The 15,316-nt window shown below is 44.4% G+C and overlaps 1 protein-coding gene across 3 annotated transcripts in view; it reads left to right on the forward strand.

The window, feature by feature from the left end:
* The window catches only part of CTNNA2 (catenin alpha 2), an 857,198-nt gene that overhangs the window by 731,465 nt on the left and 110,417 nt on the right, over positions 1-15,316 (forward strand). For all 3 annotated transcript variants that reach the window (XM_084855355.1, XM_084855357.1, XM_084855356.1), the window contains exon 12: positions 5,440-5,640. In XM_084855355.1, the coding sequence (XP_084711481.1) occupies positions 5,440-5,640 (201 nt within the window). The remainder of the gene's footprint in view (positions 1-5,439; positions 5,641-15,316) is intronic.

Here is a 15,316-nt window from a genome sequence, read left to right on the forward strand (position 1 = left end):
ATAGCCATGATAGTGTGGTCACTGAACTTGAGCCGGACATCCTCGAGAGTGAAGTCAAGTGGGCCTTAGGAAGCATTAGTAACAACAAAGCTAGCGGAGATGACAGTATTCCAGCTGAGCTATTTAAAATCCTAAAAGATGATGCTGTTAAAGTGCTGCATTCAATATGCCAACAAATTTGGAACACTCAACAATGGCCGCAAGACTGGAAAAGGTCAGTTTACATTCCAATTCCAAAGAAGGGCAACGCCAAAGAGTGTTAGAACTACCGCACAATTGCGCTCATTTCACATGCCAGCAAGGTGATGCTCAAAATCCTACAAGCTAGGCTTCAGCAGTATGCAAACCGAGAACTACCAGAAGTACAAGCTGGGTTTTGAAGAGGCAGAGGAACTAGAGATCAAATCACCAACATTCGCTGCATCATGGAGAAAGCAAGAGAATTCCAGAAAAACGTCTATTTCTGCTTCATTGACTACGCTAAAGCCTTTGATTGTGTGGATCACAACAAACTGTGGCAAATTCTTAAAGTGATGGGAGTACCAGACCACCTTACCTGTCTCCTGAGAAACCTGTACGAGGGTCAAGAAGCAACAGTCAGAACCAGACATGGAACAACCGAGTGGTTCCAAATTGGGAAAGGAGTACGACAAGGCTGCATATTGTCACCCTGCTTATTTAACTTATATGCAGAGTACATCATGAGAAATGCCGGGTTGGATGAATCACAGGTCGGAATTAAGATTGCTGGGAGAATTATGAACAACCTCAGATAGGCAGATGATACCACACTAATGGCAGAAAGCGAAGAGGATCCAAAGAGCCTCTTGTTGAGGGTGAAAGAGGAGAGTGCAAAAGCTGGTTTGAAACTCAACATTAAAAAAACTAAGATCATGTCATCTGGCCCTATCACTTCCTGGCATATAGAAGGGAAAGAAATGGAAGCAGTGACAGATTTTACTTTCTTGGGCTCCAAGATCACTGCAGACGGTGACTGTAGCCATAAAATTAAAAGACGCTTGCTCCTTGGGAGGAAAGCTATGGCAAACCTAGACAGCATAGTAAGAAGCAGAGACATCACCTTGCCGACAAAGGTCCGTCTAATCAAAGCTATGGTTTTCCCAGTAGTATGTATGGCTGTGAGAGCTGGACTATAAGGAAGGCTGAGCGCCAAAGAATTGATGCTTTCGAACTGTGGTGCTGGAGAAGACTCTTACGAGTCCCCTGGACTGCAAGGAGGTCAAATCAGTCCATCCTAAAGGAAATCAACCCTGAGTGCTCATTGGAAGGACAGATACTGAAGCTGAAGCTCCAATATCTTGGCCACCTAATGCGAAGAGAAAACTCTCTGGAAAAGACCCTGATGCTGGGAAAGACTGAAGGCAAAAGGAGAAGGGGACGGCAGAGGATGAGATGGCTAGATAGCATCACCAATGCAATGAATATGAACTTGAGCACGCTCCGGGAGAGAGCGCAGAACAGGAAGGCCTGGCGTGCTATGGTCCATGGGGTCACGAAGAGTCGGACACGACTGAACGACTGAACAACAACAGGGCATTTTTAGAAATATGTTTTAATGTGGAATTCTATTGTTTTAAACTGTTGCATTATTGTACATCGGCCAGAGTGGGCGATTAAGACATTTAACACATACATACATACATACATACATACATACATAAACTTCTATTAGCGTGATCTCCTGCCATCACTATTCCAACAAAGACCACCCCAATGGAGGCTTCTCTTCCCTTGGTTGTCACCTCAGCAGCCATTCCAGCAGTCTGAGCTGAGGGAGATGAAAGTGGGGAGCAGGGACATTCCACCAGCCCTGCTGAAAGGCTTGGTTCCCCTCCTCTTCTCTCCCCATTCCTTTTGCCTTGTGTGTTGTGTCTTTATCGGATTGTAAACCTGTGGGCAGGGACTGTCTTGTTTTACTGATTATTTGAAAGCCACCCTGGGAGACTTTTCGGCTGAAAAGAGGGATAAGATAGGGATGGATGGATTCACCTCCATCTGGGGCGTGGGGGAGCTCAACGAGCCCCCCCTCCATGGCTCAGACCTGCTCGGTGAACCTCCCTGCTTTCCCCACCCCCAAGCCACATGAGCCGTCCCTCCTCTGTGCGCTGATGACTCCAGTAGTCAAGCCCTTGTGCTTTATGCGCACAAGGGCTCGACTGCTGGAGTCCTCGGTGCCATGCATACCCCAAGTGCTCTAGCCATCTCCTCCTCACAAGGGGTGCCAAGGCCTCATCCTCCTCACAAGGGGTGCCAAGGCTTGCCAAGTTCCTGGGCACTGGGCGGCTGGGTCCATCAGTGCCCCATGGCTTGGTGAGCAGGGGCCAGGCAGCCAGGCACAGGGGAGTCCACCAGCCTCCCAGACCAACCCAAGCTTTCATGACATCCCTATGATTAAAAACTTAAGGGTGCAATCCTGTCTGGGTAGTCGGCTGCCTCTGAAGTCGGAAGTGGCTGACTATCCTATGCAGGGTGGGCTGAGTACAGAGGGGATCCTCTCCCCCACACTCTGTCTTCCCTGCTTTCGTGGCTAGATGGCTGATTTTAGCTGTCTAGCTGGGGCACTTCGAAGTGTGTGTGTGGGGGAGGCCGCATGGAGCATAAGAAACTTTGTAACAGTTCTTCTGCAGTCTCCTCCCTTCCCTGCTCCCGTGAGCGCCCCCTTTTCTCCATCTCCCTGCTCTGTTCATGAGCACGGAGACGACAATGGTGCAGAAAGAACCATCCCGGCTACAAGGGGGCAGGGGGCAGGGCAGGAGCGCAGTTTCCTGGCTCCGAGCTCGGAGCGCTGTCTACAAGCTCGGAGCCAGTAAACTGAAAAATCCGATGGCCCTCTAGACAGCGTCTAGCAGGCCATAGGACTGATCTCCTTGCAAATAAATCATGCACATAGTGTATAATGTGGTGTGAGATGTGGACACTGTATGTGGAGCTTTGATTTCTGCAATCTTATTCATTGATTTATTTACAACATTTACATACCAGTCCACGTCTAAACAGATTCCGGAATAGTGAACAATAAAGACAAAAGGAAGAAAACACAATATTAAAAGTTTTAAAAACAGCAACCACAACAACACAGGGAATACTAAGGAAAACCATGGCTGGTCAACCGGGGTAGGCTCGTTGAAATAAAAATGTCTTCAGCAGGCTCTGGAAACAAAACAATGTTGGTGTCTGCCTGACATCCAGAGGCAGAAGTTCCACAGAGAGGGCACTGCCACACTGAATCTTCCACTCCCCTATCTTTTGTTGTTCAGGAAGAACAATGTGAATCAGGTCTTCAGGCACAGGAATCATTGCATGGAGCATCCATGTTCCATGTTCCATTATGCCCATTGTGAAAGGGAGATCTGCACCGAACTCCTGCATTCGGGAAAGAGGTTGGCATCGACTCAACTCTTATTAAGCATAAAGAAACAGCACACACCGTCTCACGGAAGTATGTGAACCGGCCCTTAAAGACAAATGATTGGGCTTATCAGATTGGAGTCTGTTGCTAACACTGATGCAATTCATGAGCCAATCAATTGAAATCAGCTATCTGATTGATGGATCCCAGGCCTGCCCATCCTTTGTAGCCAGTGTTCAATCTGCAGAAAAGCACTTGGGAGAAGAACTTTTTCCAGTGAGAGAATAATCTCTGATCTTGGTTCAAACCAAGAAAGAGATCATCATTTTTTAAACGACCTTCTACTTCAGAGGCTTCATGTTCTATCTTCCCCTTAGAATCTTTTTTTCTTAAATGTATTGGCTGAGGTGAATTGCTATGGAAAGGACAAGCAATCTGAAAACTGGCATAATAGTTTGCAAAGGAGGCGGTCCAGTGACTATTGTGTTAAGACTAATGGTAGATATTATTTGTTTGTTTTATTTAAAAGATTCATAAGCCACCTTTTAGGCTAAACCCTTTCCAGGCGGCATGCAGCAAACTTGAAAATCATGAAGCACAATTAAACAATGATAAAATGAAGATAATTAAAACCAAATAGCACCATATGCACCAAGGCATGCAGTAAAGTCCTATCTCGGTTGTAAGCAAACAGGTAAATTCCTAGGCAGAGATGGTGGGATAAAGGGGAACGCATAAAGGACAATTGTGGACCCAAACTGAGATGAAAACATACAGTTTGGAGTAGCTTCTATTCTGGGCAGACCTCTACCGAAATCAACAATGGAGGCCCACCTTCTCTGGGACCATCTGTTCACCTTTATCCTTATATTTTGTGCCAGTGAGTCTAAGCAGAGAGATGCCATTTGGCAGTCACAATTGGATCATTCTTTGCTGCAGAGATGAACTGGAGATAAATACTATCTACTTAATTATGCCATTCCTAGGTTAGGTCTTATTCAGCCAGTTCATATCCTGTGAAATTTTGGGTGGACTCGTTTATTTATTTATTTAAAGAAAAAAGAAACTTCTAGACTTCAAATATGTAAGTATGCAGAAAATACATGGGTGTCATTGACAAAGCCCTCCAGCGGTCAGGCATTTGAACTTCTATGCCCTGTATGACTACTTGTCTCTCTCCTAGCCTCCTATCATGTTCTCCTAGCCACAGTAAACAGCACTAATGCCGTTGGTCTGTCTCCTTAGTCCCAATCTCCAACTGAAATGAAGTTTAGGTGTAACTACATATGCTCACATTCATTTCTCATTACGCTAGTCTCTTAAACTCCTCCTGTCTCTCTGACGTATTTCTCCCTTACTGTCAAAATGTATATTGTAAGCTCTTTGGGGTTGGGACCTGACAGCATCATCACTGTTCCTTTCCTACTACTGTTGCATCTTTCTTTGCCAACAAATAAAAATGACACCCTGAAATTTTATGGAAGCTCAGATATCATTTTGCATGTTCAAACTGAGCGAGCTTATGCAAAATAAGTACATAATACATAATTTCCCCTGACAGCAGAATTCATCTTACTTTGAGGAGGATTTGTTGGGGGTGGTGGGATGTTCCCTCCTAGAATGAACAATACTGGATATAATAATGAAGGCTAGGTTTAGTGAGGGAGTCATGGTAACTAGCTCTCCCATGGTAACCAGCTACTCTTAGCAGATTTCCTTTACACTAGATGTGAGTCTGTGGTGTCGGACATCTGCCTTGTAGAGGGATACTTGAAGCTCACATGTTTGCCTCACATGAAAAAAAAATGCAGTTTCCAATAAAATGATTCTTTTTATGCCTCCACCAGTGTGACTCTGAATTTTTGAATGGAATATTGGGTTTGGACAACCTGGACTCCAATCATTCTCAGTCAAGGATCCACTGAATGGCACTGGGAACATCACTATCTCAGCCACCTCTCGCCTTCTGTAAACTAGGAGTTGTTACTATAAAGACAGATTGTACAATGCTTGGACACTTTCCAAGAGCAATGTCAGTGAATAACAATCAGGATATTCTTTTTGTGCAGAAAACCATATTCTGGAGGATGTCAATAAATGTGTGATCGCACTGCAAGAGGGAGACGTGGACACATTGGACAGAACTGCAGGGGCGATCCGAGGTCGTGCAGCCAGGGTCATCCATATCATTAACGCTGAGATGGAAAACTATGAAGCTGGTGTTTACACAGAGAAAGTGTTAGAAGCAACAAAGTTGCTTTCTGAAACAGGTAAGTCTGGATAGCAAACATTGTACATTATGGTCCATCCTTTTTTCCCCATTTTAGATCAATTATATAATGAATCCTATGTAAACTGCGGTACAGCCTGCACATAGCACTGCTTCTAACACAGTCACCACTTCTACACATATTTATTATTTTATTTTATTATTTATTTATTTATTTCATTTCTATACCGCCCAATAGCCGAAGCTCTCTGGGCAGTTCACAAAAATTAAAACCAAACAACACACAATAAAACAATTTAAAATATATAGAACATTAAAACCACATAGATCAGGTTTGATGTGCCCAAGTCATGTGCCGTGTTCTCTATGGGTATGGTATCTTGCATATACCTTAAGAACATTAGAAGAGCTATTCTGGATCAGACCAAGAATCCATCTAGTCCAGCATTCTTGTCACACAGTGGTCAACCAGATGCCTGTGGGAAACCCACAAGTAGGACATGAGTGTAACAGCACCCTCGCACTCATGTTCCCCAGCTGTCTACATAGGCATACTACCTCTGATACTAGAGGTAGCATATAACCATCAGAACTAGTAGCCATTGATAGCTTTATCCTCCATGAATTTGTCTAACCCCTTCCCTTTAAAGTCATCCAAATTGGTGGTCATCGCTATATCTTGTGGAAGTACATTCCATAGTTTAACTATGTGCTGTGTGAAGAAGTCCTTCCTTGTTTATCTGTCCTGAATCCCCCAGCAATCAGTTTCATGGGATGACCCCAGTTTCTAGGATTATGAGACCGGGGGAGAAATGTCTCCCAATCCAGTTTCTCCACTCCATGAATAATTGTGTACATACTCCTCTGTCATGCCTTCCCTTACTCGCCTTTTTTTCTAAGCTAAACAATCCCAGCTGTTGTAATCTTTCCTGATAGGGAAATTGCTCCAGCCCCTATTATTTTAGTTGCCCTTTTCTGCTCTTCTTCCAACTCTGCAATATTCTTTTTTAGGTGCAGTGACCAAAACTGTACACAGTATTCCAAGTGTGGTCGCAACATTGATTTGTATAAGGACAGTCTGATACTGGCAGTATTATTGGGTTGGGTTTGGGTTTCTTGTGCTTAGGAATTGAACATAAGAAGAGCCCTGCTGGATTAGACCAAGGATCCATCTAGTCCAGCATTCTGTTCACACAATGGCCAACCAGCTGCCAATGGGAAACCCACAAGAAAGACATGAGTGCAACAGCACCCTCCCGACCACTTTCCCTAGCAACTGGTGTACATAGGCATCCTGCCTCTGATACTGGAGGTAGCATAGAGCCATCAGGACTAGTAGCCATTGATAGCCTTCTCCTCCATGAATTTGACAAATCCCCTTTTCAAGCCATCCAAGTTGGTGGCCATCACTTAGTCGCTCTCATATACGTTGTATGCAAAAAGAAATTTAACAACTATGTATGTCTCGTGACTTGAGAGAGTGTGGGGGAGAACTACTGGCCTGCTCCAAATTTCTGCTTTTTTCCTAGAAGAAGTGGATTTGTTGCAGGTGTTTGTGTGTAACATGTAGTTCTGCACTCAAGCAAAGTATAATCTATGTATAATAGATTCAGTTTTGTTGGTGGAGAGAGCTATGAAGAAAGAATTGGGCAGCCCTCCTTTCCCCCATCTTTCAAGTCTACGAAGTTGGATATTGCAGTTGTCACAATCAACACCTGACTGATCCCACACCGCTACTTCAAAGCTGGCTGTCATGCTGCATAAAAGAAGATGAGAGCCATGTGGTGAGATCAGTTAAGCAAGAGTTTCCCTTCCTGCCCCCAGCCCCATTCAGAATGGGGTTGGATATAACTATTTGAAAACAACAATGAATAAACCCAAAATTGATCACTTAATTGCTGAGCATATTGAACGTTTGTCCCTGATGCACTCTTGATGACATCATGAGTATAATAGGGCTTGGGTGCTTCCTCTGTAGCCCCTGTGAGCCTTTGATTTGCATTTCTCTTCCTCCATAACTAACCTTGTAGTGGTAGCAGTGGTGGGGCATTGCTACAGAGATGCATAGTGCAACCTTGCCTGTGCCTTAGAATGCTGGCCCAGCACATCCCAAACAACAGGAACATTGGGAAATGTAGTTCCCAACTCAGAAGCTCTGGGAACTACATTTCCCAGGTTTTGTAGTACCCAGAAGTAGGGATGTCCGTCACTGGGAAATCCGGACCCTTTTGGGCCTGACGGATTCCTGCAGTGCCCCTGCTTGCATTTGTGAGCTGAGCTGGGGGCTTGTTCCCAAAATCTGGGAACTTTTTTGGTGGGGGGGGGTTGTAAAAAGGAATTTGCACAAATTATGCAAATTGTGGCTGAAATTTGTGTAATTTGTGCAAATTGTGGCTGTAATTTGCACAAATTGCTTTAGACAAATAAAACAACGACAGAAATCTGTGACCTTGCCCAGCTCGATGCAGATCAAGTCAGGCCAGCTCATGGGAAAGTGAGCCAAAGTCCAGGGGGCCGAGCTGACTAAAGCTCAGCGAGCTTCACCTCCCAGATGGATTCCTCTGACATCCCTAACTAGAAGTCCTCCCTGCAGCCAGCAGGGACACTTATGTGGGAGAGAGAAGCGGGCAGGGAAAGCTGGTGAGAGTACATGCCCATTTTGCAGTGGAACTGATCAGGAATGAGTTTGAGGAGACCAAGTTACATAAATTCATATTCCAAATCCTGCCATTCTGAAATTTGATACCATCCCTAGGTGAGATATTTGTGGAGTTTGTTTTTCTTTCTTAGTCACTTTTCTTGTTTACTCTTTTCCTTCATGGGAATTGACCCGCATAATTGATTGGATAGCTACAGGCAAGTCATTACCCCTCCTCCCCATTAATTCAGATCAGGCTTGTACAACTGTTGATTGTGTGACCCCAAAGAAGACCACCAGCAGAGATGTGTGAATCAGCAAACGTGAGGTTATCAACGTTCTCCAAATTCCACCTCCAAGCTCATTCTGACTTATGTCTATATTGTATTGTGAGCATTGTTTTTTTTCTTTTCGCACAAAAATGTGTGCATATTTTCATGCACATTTTTTTTTCAAAATGTACACAGTGATTGTACACTTTTTTTACCCGAACGTACTCATTTTTCTCCCATTGATTACAGTGTGTTTGTGCACATTGTACATTGTTGAATACAGATGTTTTGTTCTACAAATCACATTGTAAGGTTGGACATGTACAGACGTTGACTGCAGTTTGTGTTTGTGTCTGTGTTGTACACAAACTGAAGAAATTCTGGTCAAAAATGGTCTGAAACTAATTTCTCATACACTCTTACGCACCAGCCATATATTCCTGCCTGCCAAGTGCTTGACAACTCCCCTGTTTTTGCAGTCAGTAAAACAGAAGGGTCAATAAGATTCTTGTAGGCTACTTTTTACATGGTGGGGTCACAATTTGTGGGAGCCTGATTTACATGTACATCCCACTGTATTCCTGGAGTCCATAGCAGGTAGCAAGGCTTCTCCATTTGAGCAAACCTTATATCAACCCCATGAGGTTGGACACTACCCCTCCCCCCATTTTACAGGTGGGGAGCTGAGAGTAAGACACTGGCTTTTCCAAGGCCAATGTGTATTGAGGCAAACTGGGTTTGAGTTGCTGAAGATGCTTACAAGCATCTTCAGCAAAACTTTTAAAAATCTGTCTCCTAAAAGGATGGATTGGCATATTTTCAAGGTTCTGTATTCATTAATATGCATCAGTAAATAAAATAGATTTCCCATTTATGGAAAGATGTAAATTTCAACTTAGATGTCTCTTGATAATTCAGCATCCTAATGATATAAGTTCATGTTCCAAATCTAAATAACAAAAATATTGAGAATGTGGTGTGTGTTTATATGTGGAGGAGGGAGAACTGATAGAAATATAAATTCCAGTGGGAGTTCATTTCAAAGTCTTGGAGCTTGTCTGGAGTTGTCTGAAGGGCAATGGAAATCCATTTGAATTTGCTGAATCGAATGCGAAGTGAGAAACATCTCATAATGGCTTTTGAAGGGCTAAACAGCAGTGTCGAACTTTCTGTCCTGTTGTTGCTGCTGTCAAAATGAAAACACAGGAGCCTGTAACAACTAAGGAGACCCGACCTTGGGAATAAGCAAGATTGAATGGCAAATCGTATTTTATAGTGCTGTGCCGAAAATGTATCCCATGTTTTTTCGTCCGTTCTCATTCAATTTGATAGAAGAGAAATTGCTTTCGAAAAGAAATTCAAAAGAGAAGAAATTTCGGAGAAATTCTCAAGGGTTGGATTTGGGATTCTTGTGCTTACTTTACTTAGGAGGTGGCCGAGGAATGAGCACAAGCATCCTGTTCTTCATTGCACAGTCCTCTTTCTGGCAGCCTGTAGCCTCCTCAGCTCCCTGCACTTCAATGGGAGCCCAGTAGAAGGCACCATGAGCTAATTCCTCCCATGAGGCTTTTTCAGATCAGGACGTGCAGGCAGCCTGGGAGGCTGCAGAGCAATGGAGAGCTGTGTAAGAAAGAAAACACACGCAGCATGCTCAGCCTTGCAGTGATTAGGTAAGCGTAAGCCCCAAAACACCAGCACAAGAAAGTTGACATAAATTATAGACTGTCCTGAGAATGAGGCGGAACAATGGAAAGCCCTTTCATGGGGGAAGAAAACTCTCAGGAAATTGGAGGACAGATTTTGGCAAAGCACTAACTCCACCTCATCCCTGGAGCTTCACACAACACTCCCCCCCCCAACACACACACACCTGCACTGTGATGGATGCAAAATGGGGGCCAGCCTGTCAACACAGTTGATGCTGTTGCAACATGACACCCCCCCCCTGGCACACACAAACATCCTTTATCAAAAATGAAAGAAGCTGTGCTACAAGCCTTGCCAATGGGAAGTCCTACCTGTGAGAAACTGTTGAGAATTTCTCCTGCCCTTGGAAAAAGTGGTGAAATTATCTCCCAAATTTTTCTGTGGAGAATTTTGAGAGGCCATCTGCACACAGCTCTAGTATTTTTCGAGCATTTGGGGTGGAAACTCATTTCAAAAGTTAAATGGCATCCTTTCTTACTGTTAAGGCCATAACTGATGTCATAGATGGGACGGGGCATCCTCGCGTGCAGCTTTAAAACACTCTCTTCCTGTACAGTTCCTCAGCCCTTTAGAATGGCATGCATGGGAGCAGTTTTGTATGGAGAGAGAGACAGAGACAGAGACAGAGACAGACAGACAGACAGACAGACATGCAGCAATACCAACAGGGACCAGAAAAAAACAGCTGTAAGGCTGGAAATCAAAACCAAAAATGAAACAGCTGCACCAACTGAATTCCCAATGTGTTTCAGCACTGGTCTTTATCAAGGGAAAAACTCTTAGGGCGCAATTGTATGCATGTTTAGACAGAGAAAAGGCCTACAACTCCCAGCTTGCCACAGCCAGCATGGCTGGTTGGGGCATGCTGGGAGTTGTAGGCCTTTTCTCTGTCTAAACATGCTTAGAATTGTGCCCTTAGAGATTCTCTGAAGGATTCTCTCTCCTTTGCCTCTTCCAAAGAAGACGCCAAAGAAGACTCTTTGGAAGAGACAAAGGAGAGAGAATCATTTAGACAATCTCTGAGGGCACAGGAGAAGACTCTTTGGAAGAAGCAAGGGAGAGGGAATCCTCCAGAAGAATCTCTAAGAGTTTTTCCCTTGATAAAGACCAGTGTGTGTGTGTGTATGAAAGATATCCTTTCTTTATATTTTATGGCATCCACAGTGGACCCAGAGCCTCCTTGTTGTTTTGCTGTTGTGCACTTAACACTACCCCTACCTCCGTGTGTATATATAAATTATAAACCACCCTTTTATCCACAGGATCCCGGGGCAGTGTACACAGCATTAAAAACAAACAACAAATCCAAGATAAAAACCAAAGAGTTTCACATTAAAGAGCAAATTCAACAACAACATTTACTCAGAACTCAGCCCCATCCAGTTCAGCTGGACTTAGTTCTCCCAAATAAATATGCATAGAATTGTAGCTTTGTACATGCAACCAACCTTACATGGGTGTAGCCAAAGAAAATGTGGCTGCGCATTGTGATGCTCATCTAGGCCCCACTGTATTGTCCGGATGTTGCTCATGATGTGCAAGGGAACGTATGAGCTGCTACATGGAAGCAGCTGTGGCTGCGCCTTGAGGACCAACCCAGGAGCTCATGCTTCTTGTGGTGGCCCTGTCTTTCGGCGTACCAGTACAGCTGATAGGGTTCTCAAGGATCCTTCTCTGCAACACTGCGAAGTATCTTGGGCACACGTCTTGGACTGTGTGGAGCAACCACTCGGGCAGCAAGGGCTCACCCTTTCTTTTCGTTGGAAGGATGAACAAAGGGATGTGGACATAAGGAGACTTTTTCCATTGGAGTGAGCGTGGAATTCTGCATATGCAGAAGATCTGCATTTGTTGCCGGGTGTTCCCGGATCAGGGGCTTTAAAAGCTCTGGATCAGGGGCTTTAAAAAATTCTAATCAAAAACAAGTTAGCCCAGTTAATTAAGCCACCTAAAATGTGAATGCTTTTTCACCTTATTTATTATTAGTTTTTAATTACTGAAATACATAGCAAGAGTGGATCTAAATTTGCTCAACCCAGCTCAATTGTGGGATCAGCCAAAGAGTCTGTCATTCATTCATTTCCATTAAACTCTTCATTAATAAAGCAAGTATTTATTTTAAAACTTTTTTTTGTATCCATACCAGTTCAGTGTTAAATAAAAAACCCATACACATTTTTTTTAGACACCCATAATGCTTAATCGCTAAAAATTCTGGGCCAGCATTATGCAACATTTTGGCTCTTTGCTTTTCATAAAACTAATTCACAATGATAAAACACAATAAGGCAAATATGCAGCAGTTCCATGGCATATTTAATGTGCTCTTTAATAAAACTTGAATTATAATGAAGGGCTAACGGCTCTGTAGAAAATGTGTGCCTAGCCAAGCCCTTCTTTCAGGTCTTTTGTGCCAATAAAAAGAGTAAAAAGACCTCATAGTTGCAGTGTGATGACAGAGATGGTCTAATTGCAGATGCTTCATCTTCAGCAGTGTACACTCTGTTACATTGTTCATTTGCAAGTATAGGCAGGAGGGCTGATGCCAGTAACATAGATTGAGGAATTCTGTACAAAGACTATTTATACATCTCTGTCACAGTCCTTTTTGTGTGGTGCCTTGCCAATGTGTAGAAGTGAATGTGCATGTCATTGCTGAGTTTGATAGCAATAACACACAAGGCCAGGGGCCAACGTGAACGTCATGGGTCTGCATGTTTGGGCAAGTGCAATGGAGCCCACAGTCCAGCAGGGGGCCCACTGACAAAGGCCCCCTGGACCTCCTCCTGCGGTTCCCTATTGCAACCTGCTTGCTCACCTGCCTCTTTCTCAGGCCCAGACAACAAAGGTTGTGTGATGGTGAAGCAGTAGAGGACACTGCCTGCTTGCTCATTGGCTCTCTGGCTATGATGAAGAAGAGGCAAAGCAGGAGCTGGTGACAATGCTACTGAGACTCCCTGAGGGAGCTGGGCAGCAACACCAGACAGGCCGCTCAACAAGATCAGCCTCAGATGGCCTTCTCTCTGTCCCATCAGCCAGGACAGCTAGGCTGGTGAGGACGAGGGAGAGGGCCTTCTCTGTGGTGGCCCCCACTCTGTGGAACTCCCTCTCTAGGGAACTCCGCCATGCCCCCTCTTTAATGAGCTTCCGCCACGCATTGAAAGCATGGTTGTTCAGGCAGGCATTTGGGGTGGGTTAGGGTATTTTTTAGAAATATGATGTTTTAAAGAATTTTATTGTTTTAAAATTGTATTGGTATACATCGCCCAGAGTGGCCGGGTGACTGGCCAGATGGGTGATTAAGAAAATAAATAAATAAACAAACAAACAAACAAACAAATAGATGGGGTCTTGCCCAAAGGCTCTCCAAAATCTGGAGCCACCACTTAACAAGGCTTTCAGGCTTTCCCAGCATTTCACACCAGTGAAGGACTCCGATGTGAAGGCTGGTCATGCAACATGGATGCCTGGTTCAAATAGGCTGGAAAAGCCAGCACCAACTCTATCATGGGCCTCTGAATCCAGGGAGAGGATGAGCAAAGCAGTTAGAGACTCCTGTTCCGACCTCAATTTTTTATAAGCTTGGGGACGCCTTAGAACAGGGATGAGCAACTTGTGTCCCTCCAGAACCTTTGGCCTATAATTCCCACCTTCCTTCAGCATTGGCTCTGCTGGTTCGGACTGATTGGAGTCGTAGGCCGAAACACCTGGAGGGACAGACATTGCCCACCCCTGCCTTAGATATTCCCACAAAGATGTAGGGAAGGTGTCCTGGATGGGAAGGCAACGGGCAGCCCTAAACTGGAGAGCAGTGGTGACTACTTGCAGCCTTTCTGGGCGTAGGAAGATAAGAAGCTGCCTTATATTGAGTTAGACCAATGGTCCATCTAGCCCAGTGTTGTCGACACTGACTGGCAGCAGCAGCTCTCCAGAGTTTCAAGCAGGATTCTTTCCTAGCCTGCCTGGAGATGCCAGGAATCAAACCTGGGACCTTCTGCATGCAAAGCAAGTGCTCTATCACACTGAGCTATGGCATCTTTCAGAGCGAACTACAGCCCCTGTGAATGTACTAAACCAGAAGATCAGAGCAGCTGTACATTGTACATGGCAAACATGATAGCTGCAGGTTCATCGGTGATATGCTGTGGCTTTGTGCAACAAACATGTATAGTCTGAACAACATAAAATCATTTTGAAGACCTCGATAGATCTGTTCAGGGCCCCAGGGCCCATCAGGGCTTCTAAGCCCATCTCCATAGATATTTAAAGATGTTGCTGTGCGGTTCACACTTTTGTGTCTTTGCTGCAGGAAACATCAGTGTATTCACAGCATTCATGTTTGCCTTGTCAAGTGGGGAACCATACTGAGAAGGAAAACAAGAAACTTCACGCACACAAAATGCAGCCCATTCTGTAATGATATCTGAAGTCTGAGATGACATTGTGCACATGGTTGAAAAAAAGGACTGCTTCTCCTCTCAGCTTTAATAGGGGTTCTTCCTTGCTTCCCCCTCTCTGATTAAAAGTTTTAAATGTGTCAAGGAACTGGTGAGTTTCCCCTCTTCATGTTTTCAGTGTTCATGACAAACGGGGGTGGGGGGTGGAATGTGCATTTTTCTTCCCATAGGAAAAACCTAGAAATATAGGGATAGGAAATACCAGCCAGTACCTCTCTCCCCACTGCCTTGGACTTCCTTGGACAATGCTAAGCCCCACCTTTCTTGCCTGGGAGCACCAAACTATCAGCTACTCCTCTCAATATTGCTAGAGGTAAGTGTTGCACGAAACAGGGGTTCACCAACCACCTGGCGCCTAAGCAAGCAGGTTCTCCATTACAACTTTCAGGTTATAATGTGTGATAAGATCCATCTATATCTATTCTCACCTACTCTTGTGCTGTTTTGACGTCAGGACAGAGCACCTACACTGGCCCAGGTGCAAAAATTATGAATAAACGATTAGAATCTGTGCTGATCCTTAACAGAATCAGTGTCCAAGAAGGATGGGTGACATCACTGATAGAAATTCCAATAGATTAATGCATCCCCCCCCCCAATTTATTCTTCCTGAATGAAAAGTGGAGCAATGGGGGACCCATT

Source organism: Heloderma suspectum, chromosome 5 (genome assembly GCF_057233095.1).
Source record: "Heloderma suspectum isolate Gila_16-S chromosome 5, 16-S_ref, whole genome shotgun sequence".
NCBI classification, from domain to species: Eukaryota; Metazoa; Chordata; class Lepidosauria; order Squamata; family Helodermatidae; genus Heloderma; species Heloderma suspectum.